Source organism: Panicum hallii, chromosome 7 (assembly GCF_002211085.1).
Source record: "Panicum hallii strain FIL2 chromosome 7, PHallii_v3.1, whole genome shotgun sequence".
In the NCBI taxonomy this organism is placed as follows: Eukaryota; Viridiplantae; Streptophyta; class Magnoliopsida; order Poales; family Poaceae; genus Panicum; species Panicum hallii.
Window position 1 is genome coordinate 45,467,196 of NC_038048.1, and position 14,206 is coordinate 45,481,401.

The 14,206-nt window shown below is 49.8% G+C and overlaps 5 protein-coding genes across 5 annotated transcripts; 2 read left to right on the forward strand and 3 right to left on the reverse strand.

Annotated features, from left to right (window-relative positions):
* Window positions 1-523: 523 nt before the first annotated feature.
* Window positions 524-1,380, forward strand: LOC112901430. Its single transcript, XM_025970347.1, has one exon. The coding sequence runs from the start codon at window positions 581-583 to the stop codon at window positions 1,121-1,123; it is 543 nt and encodes a 180-aa protein (XP_025826132.1). The 5' UTR covers window positions 524-580; the 3' UTR covers window positions 1,124-1,380.
* Window positions 1,381-3,866: 2,486 nt separating this feature from the next.
* On the reverse strand, window positions 3,867-5,526 carry LOC112900431 (protein ALP1-like). The gene has a single exon (XM_025969293.1). It carries the CDS (start codon window positions 5,398-5,400, stop codon window positions 4,075-4,077), a length of 1,326 nt encoding a protein of 441 aa, XP_025825078.1. The 5' UTR covers window positions 5,401-5,526; the 3' UTR covers window positions 3,867-4,074.
* Window positions 5,527-6,589: 1,063 nt separating this feature from the next.
* LOC112900223 (NEDD8 ultimate buster 1) lies at window positions 6,590-10,758 on the forward strand. Its single transcript, XM_025969007.1, has 11 exons — window positions 6,590-7,035; window positions 7,543-7,668; window positions 7,748-7,844; window positions 8,002-8,037; window positions 8,122-8,309; window positions 8,594-8,696; window positions 8,828-9,009; window positions 9,095-9,172; window positions 9,806-9,908; window positions 9,989-10,025; window positions 10,147-10,758. The coding sequence occupies exons 1-11, from the start codon at window positions 6,692-6,694 to the stop codon at window positions 10,599-10,601; spliced, it is 1,749 nt and encodes a 582-aa protein (XP_025824792.1). The 5' UTR covers window positions 6,590-6,691; the 3' UTR covers window positions 10,602-10,758.
* A 233-nt stretch (window positions 10,759-10,991) lies between these two features.
* LOC112900224 (14 kDa proline-rich protein DC2.15-like) lies at window positions 10,992-11,960 on the reverse strand. Its single transcript, XM_025969008.1, has one exon. The coding sequence runs from the start codon at window positions 11,889-11,891 to the stop codon at window positions 11,280-11,282; it is 612 nt and encodes a 203-aa protein (XP_025824793.1). The 5' UTR covers window positions 11,892-11,960; the 3' UTR covers window positions 10,992-11,279.
* Window positions 11,961-13,096: 1,136 nt separating this feature from the next.
* LOC112900884 (putative lipid-binding protein At4g00165) lies at window positions 13,097-13,707 on the reverse strand. The gene has a single exon (XM_025969665.1). The coding sequence runs from the start codon at window positions 13,705-13,707 to the stop codon at window positions 13,327-13,329; it is 381 nt and encodes a 126-aa protein (XP_025825450.1). The 3' UTR covers window positions 13,097-13,326.
* Window positions 13,708-14,206: the final 499 nt, after the last annotated feature.

The following is a 14,206-nucleotide window of genomic DNA, read 5'->3' on the forward strand; positions in this document are numbered from 1 at the left end:
CGGGACGATCACACACAGTGGCGGATGCAGGATTAAGTTCAGGAAGGCTCTCTGTTCTTCTTCCTTCTCCCACCTCTCCTTCCCTCCTTCTTTCTCCTCAAACTGATAAGAGGAGCCTCCGGGACTCCATAGAATTTCTGGGGGTAGGAGAGGCTCAATCCATCCACACCCACCACTAGATCCGCCCCTGCGTACAGAGGTGGTGCAGTAGTAGCAAAGCTCGGTGTCTTCAGAATGTGCAGGCCCTGGTCGCAGCCATTAGCCTACGGCGAAGTTACTAAACGTGATACGATGCAGCACTAGCCCGTGCTGATCAACCAAAGCAGAGTACGTGACAAAAAGTCACAGGCACCAACTGTGCCGTGCCGTGCCAATTGCCCGGCCTGGAGAAACGGACGGCCCGGATCACCCACCCCATCGTTCTCCATCAGACGCGAGATGCAAGCGTACAATGATTACCCACTCCCCATGACTTCATATAAACTCTCAGCTCCTTCCACGATCGCCGGCGCCAAGAGCACGCGCACACATCCGCAGCAGCAGAGCGAGGCAGAGCCAGGCGAAGGCGCGCGGGCAGGGCATGGACTGGCACGCGTGGCTGTCGGGGGCGCGGCTGGAGCCGGCGCTGGTGTACGAGTACGCGCTGGTGTTCGCGCGCAACGAGCTGGAGGCCGGCGACGTGGCCTTCCTCGACCACGAGCTCCTCCACAGCATGGGCATCTCCGTCGCCAAGCACCGCCTCGAGATCCTCAAGCTCGCCTGGCGCGACCGCCGCGCCCGCCGCAGGTCGCTGGCCCGACGCCTCCTCGGCCGCGTCGCCAGGTGCGTGCGCTCGCTCGTGCGCCGCGGGGAGGGCGGCTCCACGGCGCTCGTGCTGGTCCCGAGCCAGCAGCAGCCCGACGACGGCCGCAGCCCGGGCGCGGGCGTCCTCGCCGCCAGGCAGCAGCGCCTCGGCAAGGCGCTGAGGCGGGCCGCGTCTGAGCCCAAGAGGTCCGCGCCCAAGGCCGCCACCGGCGGCAGGGCAGCCGCGGCCGTGCACGCCGTCGGGGACGTGGAGAACGGCGGCGACGGCGACGAGATGGTCAGGTGGGACCGCCTGTTCAAGGACCTCAAGCCCAACTGACGCCGCCATGAGAGACCTCATGATGATCGAGAGGTGCAGGGACGGTCAGCATCGAGTGTGCTAGTTAATGGTTGTGCTTTGTGTTTGATGAGTGAGTGAGTGGTGTTGGTGTGCTCCACTCCGTGTCCCGTCCCGTCCATCTTGTTGCATGTACAGTCTGCATAGTCTATGATCGGAACTGGCCGTCGGACGTCTGGTTTGGTTTGCTTCGCTTTGCCGTCTTAGGCTGTTCTGTTGTTGCCATGCTGTATAATAAACATGGTGATCTCTGCTTCTGCTCTTTCGCACAAACAATATTGCCCTGCAATTCAAATCGAATTACTTCAAGTTTATTTTGCCTTTCTTGGAGTTCCATACATGACGATGAGCTATCTCTGAAGTACTGTAGAAGTTGGCATTTCAAAGTTCAAACCAACATCGATATAGAGGTTGGTCACTAGCAGACAGCTCTCCTGCAGTGGTTGCTCGTAGTTTGGTCCGGGCATTTGGTACCAAGTCCCAACAGTGCGCCAGTACAAAAGCAACATACTCGATCAAGCGGGCACCATATGATATACTGCAGGGGCATCAGTTGGCTCGGAAGTTCTTCTTGGGGTGTTTGGTTCCTTGGGCTAGGGTTTATTTTAAACTCCGTCATATCAGCTATTTGGATGCTAATTAAAAGTATTAAATATAAATTAATAATGACAGCCTTATTCACTATGTCTTGCCAGGCTTCAGCGATCTGATTCACGAACGACAGTCTGCGCTGTCCAATGTTAACTTCCAAAGGATGGGCCGTTACCCAGCAGTCTGTAATCAGTACTGCCTTTGTACGAGGAACTACTGCGCCCAACTAACAACCGTACAGCAATTCACACCCTCAAGACAAACAGTACCAACACTGTTGCGGTGTGATTGTTTCAGCCCATATGGACAGCTGTGACAACAAGCAGATTTAACAGATGTAAAAACGGTTAAACGTTTCGATGCATCCATGGGCACTGATGTGTGCTTGAACCGCCGTGAAAGAGACCCACGTGAGGAAGTCCCCAACAAAGGAATCATCGAACCCAACCGCCAGTGCTCACTGATTGTTTCCATTTCCCAGGCAATCTACGGACTGGCACCCAGACAGTTAAGTATTCCTCAAATGGGGAATCCAAGGAAACAGGGAGTAATTAGCAGAATCAATATATACTGTACTCACTTACCCATTGTTAGGACAGCTATACATGCTTCGGTTACATTGTTCCATGATGATTTAATCTCTTAATTGTAGACCAGAAATGTTTCAGTCTCTTTTATGCAGAACAAGGGGCTACTGATGATCCCACATCTGCCTCATCCTTCTCTCTGTTTTCTTCATTTTACTGGACCTGATGATCACACATCTGAATACTGATGCTCTCCATTTCGCTTTCTTTCTTGTCACAATCGCAAATAGCTACTCTTGAAATTGTTACTTAGGGCAGTGACAAGGTGGCAAATATGGTAATAGCAGCTACAGTGCGAATATAAGGCTATCCCCTTATAATGTACTATGTACAACACTTTCAGGAATCAGGACAGCTATCCAAGTATGAATGTATGATTTGAAACCCCCGCCACATCTAGCGTGACTTTCATTTACTTCGAACAAGCATATGAGGCAGGAAGCAGTCACAAAAAAAAATAAATGATAAGGAAATGTCACCGCCCATTGCAATACATTGTTTACAGTTATTTCTGCACTACGCATACCAGTTTATATCCTACTACTAAACAACCAGTCATGCTTTGTGTAATCCTGGAGCACAGTATAGCAGTTACATACTTGCATCAAGATTTTGAAACGAAATGATAACCATATGTGGACCTGTTTGCCTGCCTAAGTCAGTAACAAATGTCGTGGCATTGAGACTGATTTTGCCATATAAAGTTCCTAATATATAGATAGCAGACCACAATATAGGCACTGTCTCTATTGTTCTGTCAGTAAATTTACATCTGAAGGTTACACCATAAATTATACAGGTTGAACTTTACAGGGATCAAATAACATGTCAAATAGCTTCTTGAAGACAGGAGTATCAATCAGGCACTGGTGATTTTTAAAGTTTACCAAAGAAGATGAAATGATATCTCAGCAACTTATCATACCGGTAAGTGCAGAATACGAACTTTGTTGGAGAATAGATTTGTTGATCTTTTCTCAATGTAAAACAAAGTTTCAATAGGGTGATAACAAGAAATGGTGGATGCCAACATTATTTGCAAGAAAACAGTAAAAAGAGAACTTATATCATGATATCATAATGCAACAAGTATACTCGAGATGTTTCAGTTCATAAGACAGTGACGTTGAAGTTTGTTAAGTCTTTTAGATTTGCTGGTAGTTCAAGAGACATAGTGTATGGTTTTAGCTAATATTCTGGAGAGACAGGGGTTCCAGCTTATATTGTTGTGGTTGTTATACAGTCCCCTTAATTCTAACAAAAGCCCCTAGATTCTAACAAAAAAATATATATTCTGCTCGAGAGCATATTAAAAGGCATTGGAAAGGTACATGGAATATATTCTCAACAACAGTGTCGAGCCATTTCAAATCAGTGCAGGAATGACTAAATCAGTAGATACAATATGATGAAATAAAATGCATATCATGCTTGAGAATTAACTTTAGAAAATTCTGAAATGCTAAGCAGTAAGAATCAAGTGCCAATGGAGCTACTATCAGTTAAGGTTTTATTATTCAAGTGATGATGAATACCTTGCAGAGACAGAAGATGAAACTGCATCAGACTACCAACATTAGGCGTGGCATCCAATTTGCAGTGCCAAACAAAAAGTTAGCAGTGGGCTAGTCAAGTAAACTGAGAACAGTAGAGCAATGGATTAAAGCAGCTCACGTAGAAGATTAGCATAAGGTACATATTTACAGAAGCATTCCAGATGGATGATGCTGGGATCACATAGACTACTATATACACTCACTGATTTCGGCTTACCAAGCTCAAATGTGCAGCAAGAACATCCCTGATCCTCTCCCCTTCCATGTCCTTGTCACCCTCAAAGTCCCCAAACTCATCAGCGTCAGAGTTCCCCTGAATCTCTTCAGGCATCGGCTCGCCACATTTGTTGAGAAAATTGTGGAGCAGACAACCAGCAACCACAACATACGGCAGTGCCTCTTGGCACTCGCCCTTCCAGCTTTCGTCCAGAAGCCTCCACCTTGCCCGCACATGGCCAAAGGCATTCTTCACCACCTGCAGCCCGTGCGCGTGCACATGGTTAAAGATGCTCTCTTTGCGTAAGTCACCAGTGGGATCCACATGCTTGTACGGTGCCACAAGCCAGGGGAGCAGCGGGCAGCAAGCAGGCCCCAAGAAGTAGCGGGGCACCGAGCCACCAATAAGCTCGCCATGAGGCGCATTGGCGAGCAAGATGGATTGGGAGGTGTATAGCTTCGTCCGTGGGAGGATCTCCGCCGGCGCCATTTCCGGATCCCACCCGATGGAGACGTCGAGGAAGCGGCCGTCGGCATCGACCAGCGCTTGCGCGATGGCGGCCTCCCCGAACCGCGCGTACCCGAGCGCGCCGCAGCAGTTGGGCAGGGAGAGCGCGCAGAAGCCCGGGACGGCGCGCGCGATTCGGTCGGGCGCGGCGAGGTCGAGCAGCACGGCGAGGCGGTCGGCGATCGCGCGGCAGACCTCGTAGAACGCGCGCGCGGCGACGGCGGGTGACGGGAGGCCGAAGCGGCGCGCCACGGCGCGCGCGGGCGCGGCGTGGGCGAGGCGGAACAGCGCGGCGCCGAGCTTGTGGTCGGGCGGGAGCGCGAGGGACGAGGACGAGGCCGCGGGGGCGGGGAGCGCGAGCGCGTGGAGGAGGTGGAAGAAGGCTGGCTTGGACATGCGGAACGCGTCGCGCCAGGCGGAGTCCGGGAGCGTGGGGGAGGAGAGGAGGCGGAGGAACCAGGAGGAGGGCAGCGGCGGCGACGGCGTGGGCGGGGAGAGCGAGAGGGAGGTGAGCGTGAGCGTCTGGAGGTGGAGCGGGAGCAGCGCGAGGAGGCGCGACACGGCGCGCGCCGCGGAGAGGAGGAGCGGGTCCAGCGCCAGCGTCTGGGACGGGAGCAGGAGGAGGTCGCGGTCGGACGCGAACCGCAGCGCCTGGGTGACGGAGGAGGCGAGCAGCGCCAGCAGTGACGTCAGCTGCGGCGGCGACTGGGGAGCCGGTGGCGGCGACGGCGGCGGTGGCGACGGCGTCGCTGGAATGGGCGCGCGGGCGCGGCGGGAGCGCTTGCGGCCGGAGGCGGCCATCCTCGGGAGGCGAGCGCGCGCGCCGCGCGTAGTGGGGAGGTGGTGGTTGCCTTTTTGCGGGTTTCGGGGAGCTGGACGGTAGCGGTGGTGGCGACGGCGACAGGTGGGAGTGGGAGCCGTGGACTGAGCTCTGGGGGGTGCGCGAGCTCGTGGCGCGTCCGTCGGGCAGGCTCGTTGGGTCAAGCAAGCAGAGATGGGCTCCCCCTCGCCTCGGGCTTGACGACGACATGGGCTTTTGCAGGTTTGCAGCTTGCGGCTGTGCCGGCGCAGCGGTGGTGGGGGGGCTGGGGAAGTGGGGAGGGAAACGGGGGTCCTTTCTCGAGAGACGGATGTGACTGCCACGTCGTCGTGTTCGATGGGTGCAATTAATTCGCAGTAATTTTCGTGTCAGGCCCTCAGGGGTCATCAGATTGGGTTGGGGTTCATGCGGACTGTTGTTGCTGGCGGGGTCCGGCCCAATACTTAACTGGGCCGGGCTGCTCAGCAAAAGGAAGGACTAATGGTGGAAAAATCTTTGTAGGCAAGCAAAGAATATGCTTCTGCAGTTATGCTAGTAATGGACTAATGGCGGAAGTGTGGTACAGTTGCGTATTTTTTCCGATCCACCTCAGCGAAACGAAGCATCGGGTAACGTTCAGTAACAGATAGTCATAGTCATCCGCCATTGGCTCAATCAGAAGAAGGGCCGCCCTGGCTTTCTTGGAGGAGAAGAAGGGCCTTCCTCCCTCCTTTCTTGGAGGAGAAGGGAATCGCACCAAACCAAGACATTAAGGGATGGAGATATCCTGAGTTCCAGTCTAAAACAAGTCGTATTTACGCCCAAAATTCGATGCAAAACGCATACAAAGTAGCATTAAGACAGGCGCTACAAGAAGAAACAAAAAAGTATCCTTGTGGAACCATACAATAAGCGTGTGGCATGTATTAGTATCTTATTAAATTCTTAACTCAAACACGACCCCTTTATAAATTGGCAACAAATATGACTCTTATTACAACTATACTCTATTTTGATGAGTCGGTCATAAATATATTAGTCTAGGGAAAAAATCGATTTTACAATACCATAAAGATTTCATAGTAATAATAAGTCTCAACAATCAAGTCCCCCCTAATCCCGAGTCTCCGGACCCCATTTGCCTAACAAATCCTTTCTAGCCCCATATATAAAAGCAGAAAGAAGAACAACTCTGTTTCGTTGCTGCTATCCGACACAACCCCCCAAAAGCCACCGCAAAACCATCGACGCACCCAAACACTCGAGCCAAACCCCCCAACTCCGATCACCCCGATGGCGTCAGACGAGGCCCCCAAGCCGGCGGCGGATCGAATTCGGGTGGTCGGCAAGTGGGTCGGCGCCCTGGAGGTGGACCTGGGCGCCTGGACGGTGCCGATGCTGCGGGCGGAGGTGGCGCGGCGGGTTGGGGACGGCGTGGAGCCCGAACGCGTCGGCCTCATCTTCGGCGGCCGCGTGCTCAAGGATGATCCCCCCGCCTCGCTGCGGGAAGCCGGGCTCAAGGCCAACGCCAAGGTGCTTTCCTCCCTTACATCCCCCGATCGCGCCAAGGAAATCGCCGCAGAAGCCGCCAAGGCGAAGGCCGAGGAGGAGCACGCCGCTAGGCTTGTCAGGCTCTGGTAAGGATTTTGTTTTTAATTTGGGGAATAGATATGTTTTTCGCACCCTTGTCTGGAGCCGAAATTGCAGTCGTAAGGATCTGATTCTACTTGGCATTCTGAAACTTGGGAACAGGACGCGTTTACTGCTGCAGTTGCGTATTTTTTAAGTGCAAAAACTACACGGATACCAATTTGTTCCTGGTTATGGGATTGGCATAACAGAAATTGTCAAGTCCATCGTGATTTATACACCTTGATCCATTTGTATGATTCTGTGATAGCATTGAAATAAGGAAGAACCATATGATTTGGAAAAAATCTAATGAAGATCACAATCCTACTTTGTAATTTGGAAAATCTAGCACTCCAATCGATGAATTCAGATAAGGCACATGTCTGCAGGATAGAGGTTTGTTTGCCTGTACGCTTTGAAACAATCTTTAACCAGGATTGAGGTTGCACTGAACCCCTCTACCACAGAATTCGTTCATTTGATGATCACTTAACAGTATGATTTTCTTGTAGGGATGCTGCGAAAGCAATGTCTCAAAGGCACACAGATGGGTCCTTCCTTGAAGATGAAGACTACAACTTAGATCTTGAGGATCAAAGTGGCCAGAAAGTGATGTTTGGATCTGTTGATGATATGAAGTAATGTACTAAATCTTCTATTCAGAATTTCTCGTATGATGTATACAATATTCAACTCCATCATCTGTGCTATCTTTAGGGCTTTGAAGATGGCTCTAATGCTTCACCAAAAAGCTAAAACTCAGATGAAGAAAAAAATGTACAAGGAAGCACTAGATGTATTAATAATGGCTGAGGTATGCTGCCTTTTACTGTCCTACTATGCTTTCTATCTAGCTTATGTGATTGTAATGTATTCTTGCTACTGCAAGAAACCTGTGCAGCTTTTGAACTGCTATGCTTTCTATTCAACTAAATTTCTCTACATTGACAAATTTTTTGTTTTCTTTACAGGAAGCTTTCTCCCTTTGTGACTCAAAACTCATTGAGGTAACTTGAATAGTTAAGAATATACTTCACTTTGTATCAGTAAGAATGCTGAAACTTTGCTTACAATTGGTACGTGTTCTGCAGAAAGTTGATAATGTGCCAATGCTTCAACTAGATATAGTATGGTGCTATTTTGTGCTTCGTGATATATCATGCCTGGAGGTCGCAGGGACTCGCCTTGAAAAAGCACGAGTAGGATTTGAACGTTCCCATGGGAAAGATTCCTCTCGCTTCAGAGTACTTCAGTCTGGCCGGCAAGCAGATCTTGCTATGTGAGGCTCGTTTTGTATTATGTATTAGTTACTGAGCATGCTTATTTTCATTCAGAAGTCAGAATTGATACTTTTAGATATAAATGTGTGGATGAATGTCCCAGCATCTTCTTTTCTAAAAGGGAAAAGGGACCAATATATGGAGGGCGATATATAAATTGCATTTGTTTTAAAAAAATATCTATGGATATGGATTTTATTCAAATAACTGTCCTTTTGAATCATTCTACAGTTGACTTGGTTGACTCCTAACATACGTTTTTTTTTGTCTCCGTGCGTTATAGTTACATAAGGCTGGAGCTTTTGGAAGGAGTGGTAGCATATCATAATGGTCAAACTGAAAAGGCGCGGGGATCTCTCACTTCTGCGCAAGCTAAATACCTGCAGGTACATTCTGCTGATCATCTTTCTTTTCATTCTTTAGTATATTGTTGTTTCTGCTCTTCAGTGCTTTATCACCTTTTCATGTTGGACAAATCAGTCTAATTTTTAATTTCCTTAAACGGATGTGAAATTAGCTTCAAGTACCAGATGAAGCTATATCAATGTTAATGGATATGGGCTATGAAGCACGATCCGCAAAAAGAGCATTGAAGATGACTGGCTATGATATTCAATCATCTGTGGATCTCCTGTGTGATGAACGTGAAAAGAAAATCCGTAGACAAGAGGAGGACCGAGAGAGACAAAGAGAGATTCTGTGAGCAACATTCTACCCTCCCTTTTATTGTTTTCTTTCTTTCTTTTTTTTGCTTAGTAGTGAACTTTTCATGGTGTTATCGTAGGGAACAAATGAGATATGGTAAAACTCCCATGAACAAGGCAGTTGACCTGCAGAAGCTGAGAGGCTTGACTAACATTGGGTAAGAATGTTGGTCTTTTTACATTTAATCTCAAGAGTTGTTTTCTTAATTGTATTCTCAAGTGTTCTAACATTTAAAGTAAAAATGCTGGAAAAGGCCACCTGATTGCTCAGACAATCTCAGCTTTCATGTTGTTTATGGACTTAATTTTATTTAACATTTGGTTGATGTTTGCAAATATTACCAGTCATATTCAGATATACATTTGTTGTTAGTTGTTACAGAGGAACGTTATTGAGCAAATGTTTGTGATGGAAAGGTAGTAAAATTTTGTTTTGTTGGCACATGACTTGTGTTGGCTAAATCTCTATAGCATCTTACAATAGTTATTATTGTTTCTTTTCAACACAAGGATTTTCGTTTACAACTTGACTGAAGTTACAGCAACATTACCTTAGTTTTCAGTGTGGTTCATGTTATATAGACCAACCTTAGAGGATTAGAAGTGTTTAGGTAGTTTTAGGACACCTATTCCTGGCAACCACGCTTTACCTTATAGAAATTGAGTACTGATGTCTTATCCAAACGCAGATTTAAACATTGATTGTGCTTGGTGTTGCTAATTTAAACATTGATTTTGATTTATGCTGTTGCATTTCCTGTTGTTACTGACCAGTTGTTTTCATTTTCAAGATTTGAAAAGTATCTTGCCGCAGAAGCACTGCGCATAAATGAAAATGATGCTGAGAAGGCATTAGATCTTTTGACAAATCCTGAAGAAAATTGCATCCTGCAAGTATGCCTTCTCTGCACCCCTCTGTTTAGGTATTCGTAAAAATCTGCTCCACAGTATTTACACATTCTCTTCGCTTTCAGAATAAAATTCAGGCAAGGAGGAGACGAGCAACACGTGGTATGTATGGGCTAATGCATTCATCATCACCCTTCGAAATTGTGTGTCCTCAAATGAATTGGAGTAATGAAATTTCACGCCGTCTTTCGGTTCTCTTCTTTCTTGCTGGATTTTGGTGCAGGATCATCGAGCTCCAGGGCTGCTAGGACTGCTCCAGCAACCAACAATTCTCAGGCTTTTGTTAGCGCTCCACCACATGCTGTCGATGGAAATGCTCCTCCACATGCTGCAGATGGAAACCCTCCAGAGGGAAACAATGCAGATGGGAATCTTCCAGAGGGAAACGATGTGGACGGCAACCCTCCAGAGGGAAATAGTGCCCAACTTTTGGACTCTGTAGAGGCTATGATCAATGAAGAAACTGCGAACCAAGATGTAGTTATGACGGATGAAGTAGCTGTGAACGATGAAGACACAAACTCTCATCCGGTTCCAGCCAGGGACGTGTCCATGGAAAGTGAGCTTGCCCATGAACTGACGGGGGATGCCTTGGATGACTACGATATTGAGGTTAGCGACGAAGGGCAGGCAATAGCAGAGTACTTGAGCTTACTGGAGTCTGCTGCTAGTTCTTAATGTGCAAAGATCTACACTATTAGATGGGTATCCAGCTTCAGAATAAAAGATATATAGTTTCTGATGTTGAGTTTGACTTAGTATGGTGGGCTTGTACATAATGCTACCCGTATGGATTACATATTTACATGATGCCTGGAAATTTCCTATCGCTGCATCGAAGTTGTCTCCCATGGATCGCTGCTTTGTTGCGTCCAGAATTATGCGGGGCTCTCACACGTCTGCCGGGTCTGATAGTTTTAGATTCACATGATCCTTTGCAGCGGTGTTTTTCAGAAATGAATCTTAAGGCCTCCTAATGTCTTCCAAGTTTCTGGAGATGGGAACTGACAATGTACCTTAATCTAACGCCATTTCCAGATAGCTCTACCTTGAAGGGATCCGAGTACAACAAAGGAAGCAGTGCAAACATGAATTGAATTCGGAACAAATATAGTTTGTTACAAGATACACAAAATACAGATGACATTTGAGGTGACACTAGATGCATATACAAACATGAAACAAGAATATATTGCAAATCAAATCAAATAAGGAATGATGCACTAGCTGAACGACCCGGAGGCGAGTGGTGTGGCTTCATCACCCAAATCCGTCGAGGAGGCCTTTCAAACTTCATGCTCGAGGGAGGAAAAAAGGAGACCTTTGCTGTGCACGCGTGCATGGGGTGGTTTATATTTAAGCGCATTTGTAGCCGGGCGGGACGGCGCAGCCGCAGTTGAGGAGCACCTCGAGCGCGATGGGCACGTAGACGGAGAGGTCCAGCACCTTGGCCTTGAGGGCGGTGCACAGGCACGCCGCCGCGGAGAGGCCGGCGACACCCTTCACGAGCGGGCAGCACTTGACGTTGGCGTCGCCGATGTGCACCTCGTTGCCGAGGACGTCCACGCACGCGCCGAGCTTCAGCGCGTCGATGGGGCACTTGTCCGAGGACGGCGCGGGCGTCGGCGTCGGAGGCGGCGGGCACGCCTTCCGGCCGCCGGGCGTCTTCGGCGGGCTCCCACCGATGACCGGGATCGGCGGGAGGGGGACGGGGAGCTTCGGCAACGGGGGCAGGGGGAGCGACGGCACGGCGACTGGCGGCAGCGGCACCGACGGCACCGTGACGGGGGGCAAGGGGACCGACGGCACCGTGACGGGGGGCAAGGGGAGCCCGCCGGCCGCGGGCGGCGTGCCTTTCTCGCACGAGCCGCACTCCGTTTCGGCTTTCTCCCACGCGAGGGCGCGCGGCGAGGAGGAGAGCGCGAGCACGGCGAGGACCAGCAGCGCGGAGAGCTTGGCGGACGCCATTGCTGCCTGCCGCTGCTAGCTAGCGAGCTGATGATGCTTTTGCACGAGCTGCTGCGGGGTGGCGTCGTCGGAGCTCGCCGCTTTTATAGGCGGCCGCCGGGGCCGGGCATTATTGCGCGCGCCGGGGCACCGGCGCGGTGGCACGCAGCGCGGCAACAGCTCACGTGGAGCCAGTGGGATTGGCAGTGCTAGACGCCTTGGCTCGTTGCCATGGCGCCAAAGACAGGCGCGGCGGCGTGTGACACTCGCTTGGTCGCGTCCGCGGGCATGATTGAAACGTACTGCGGACCGCATCGTCCCTTGCGTCGCGCTGCCTTGGCCGACCCCTTGTGGTGCCCGATTTGCATAGATCGGGGCTCGTCGTTTGCCTGCACCTACATGATGTTCCCGTAAGATCAAGCTGGCAATGCAGATTTTTTGGATAATGGGAGAAGAATGCTATTCCGGCTTCAACTTTTTCCACGAGAAGGAATCATTCCACATTCAGAACCAATGAAGCTAAAAACCATTCGTCTTCAGAGTTCCGTTTGCTAAGATCAACACCTCATTTTTGGTTTTCACTGCCCTGGCGGCAATGCAGATGCTTGAAGCGTTGGTTCAGAAACACACATAAGAGATGACGCGGTGAAAATATGCGAGTGCTGTTGTATCTTGAAAATTACTTTCATAATCTCATAAATCTATTGAATGTTACGAGTACATTCTAATAAAAAATTTAAAAAATAGTGGACGAAATTTGCAGCTTTGCACAAAGAAAACTGTAAAAAGACAAAAGATAGAAACATGTCATATATTTTTTGACCGGAGGGAGTATGTGCTTGAATTATGCATGCCTACAAGTCTGCAAAATCAGTCTAGCTGAACTTGCCCTAGTCCTAGTCCTAGAGCTTCCCAGAAGTTGCATGCGAGTTACTGACAGAACTAGATCTGGCTGGGGCCAGTCAGCCTAGACCAATCACGAGCACTTCCATGCATGCACAGATCTGGGTCGGATAACTGTGCCCTGATGTCTCATCATACGTTCATCATAGCGTCCGAAACCAGCACGCGTAGCCCCTCCTGACAAGTTATACGCGACCCGCCTGCTGTTCGTCATGTGACGAGGGCGTGGCGTTACTGATCAAACAGAGCCATGGCTACTCGAGAGCGATGGGACATTTTGCCTGCTTTCTGCTGATAAGATGTTCTCAGATCGGTCCCCCAATTTGATTCAAAGCACATGTATTTTACAGCTAGCGAGCGACTCTTCATGTCATGCTGAACAAACAAATTTACGGCTACACATTTGACAAAACCTGCAGAGGGCAAAGGACAGTGATGCAATGCAACAACGTTGCTTCGAACAGGAAATTAAAGCGAATAAGGTTTCACATCAACTAACAGCAAGAGCTAGCCATAGCCCACAGAGAGCACTAGTGAGACGTGACCATCGTCGTCAGACACACTTGAACCCGTCGGGCAGCTCCGTCTTGCAGGCACTGGCCAGGGCCCCGACGCCGACGGTCCACTCCGTGGGGATGCCGAGCACGGTCTCCTTGATGGTGGTGCAGAAGCACGCGGCGGCCTCGACGGCGGCGAGCCCTTGCACGACGTCGCAGCACTTGGTCCCGAGCTGCGCGCCGGCCTGCAGGCCCGCGGAGCCGAGCGCGGCGACGCAGGCCCCGAACTTGACGGCGTCCCGCGGGCAGCCGAGGTAGTCCTTCCAATGCAGCACCTTGCGCGACGCCGGCGACGCCGCCGCCGCGGAGACGGTGGCCGCGGCGACGAGGAGGAACGCGAGGGTGGCGGCCGCGGTGGCTTGGCGGGTGGCGTCCATTCTTTGCATGCTCAGACTTCAAACGCTACGTGCTGGCGCGAGGGTGACGGGCGACGCGCGTTTCGCACTCTTTTATAGCATTCCCTTGGGGCCTTGCCTTGGCATGTATGGCACGTACGTACGTAGGTGCTGCAGGGACGTGCCAATATAGTTTCAATATATGTAAGTTGTTTGGCTTATCTTAAGTGAACATTTTTCAACTTCGAGAACCAGTGATAAAAAAAAATTAACTTGTTTTTGCAGCATAGTGTTGATGCAACTACACTCACCATAAAAATAGTTTCATACTAGAAAACATTTTATATTTAAAATGGTATCCTTTTTGTAGAAATTGATAGTCAATGTGTCGCTTTGTAGGCGGGTCGATGTCAGACTGTTTATATTTGTGATCGGAGGCAGTAGCTATGTTGACTTGCTGAGGTACAACATGGACGTCTTTTTACATGCGCGGGTAGGTGACACTTGCAGTGCTGTGCAGTGAATCCCGTAGAATATATAC

Excerpts from the sequence above, each read along its gene's own strand:
- LOC112900223 (XM_025969007.1), top strand. The coding sequence starts at position 6,692 with ATGGCGTCAGACGAGGCCCCCAAGCCGGCGGCGGATCGAATTCGGGTG. Across the intron at positions 7,669-7,747 it reads GGATCTGTTGATGATATGAA|GGCTTTGAAGATGGCTCTAA; the intron begins GTAATGTACTAA and ends TGCTATCTTTAG. Across the intron at positions 9,010-9,094 it reads GAGAGACAAAGAGAGATTCT|GGAACAAATGAGATATGGTA; the intron begins GTGAGCAACATT and ends GTGTTATCGTAG.
- LOC112900224 (XM_025969008.1), bottom strand. The coding sequence starts at position 11,891 with ATGGCGTCCGCCAAGCTCTCCGCGCTGCTGGTCCTCGCCGTGCTCGCG.
- LOC112901430 (XM_025970347.1), top strand. The coding sequence starts at position 581 with ATGGACTGGCACGCGTGGCTGTCGGGGGCGCGGCTGGAGCCGGCGCTG.
- LOC112900431 (XM_025969293.1), bottom strand. The coding sequence starts at position 5,400 with ATGGCCGCCTCCGGCCGCAAGCGCTCCCGCCGCGCCCGCGCGCCCATT.
- LOC112900884 (XM_025969665.1), bottom strand. The coding sequence starts at position 13,707 with ATGGACGCCACCCGCCAAGCCACCGCGGCCGCCACCCTCGCGTTCCTC.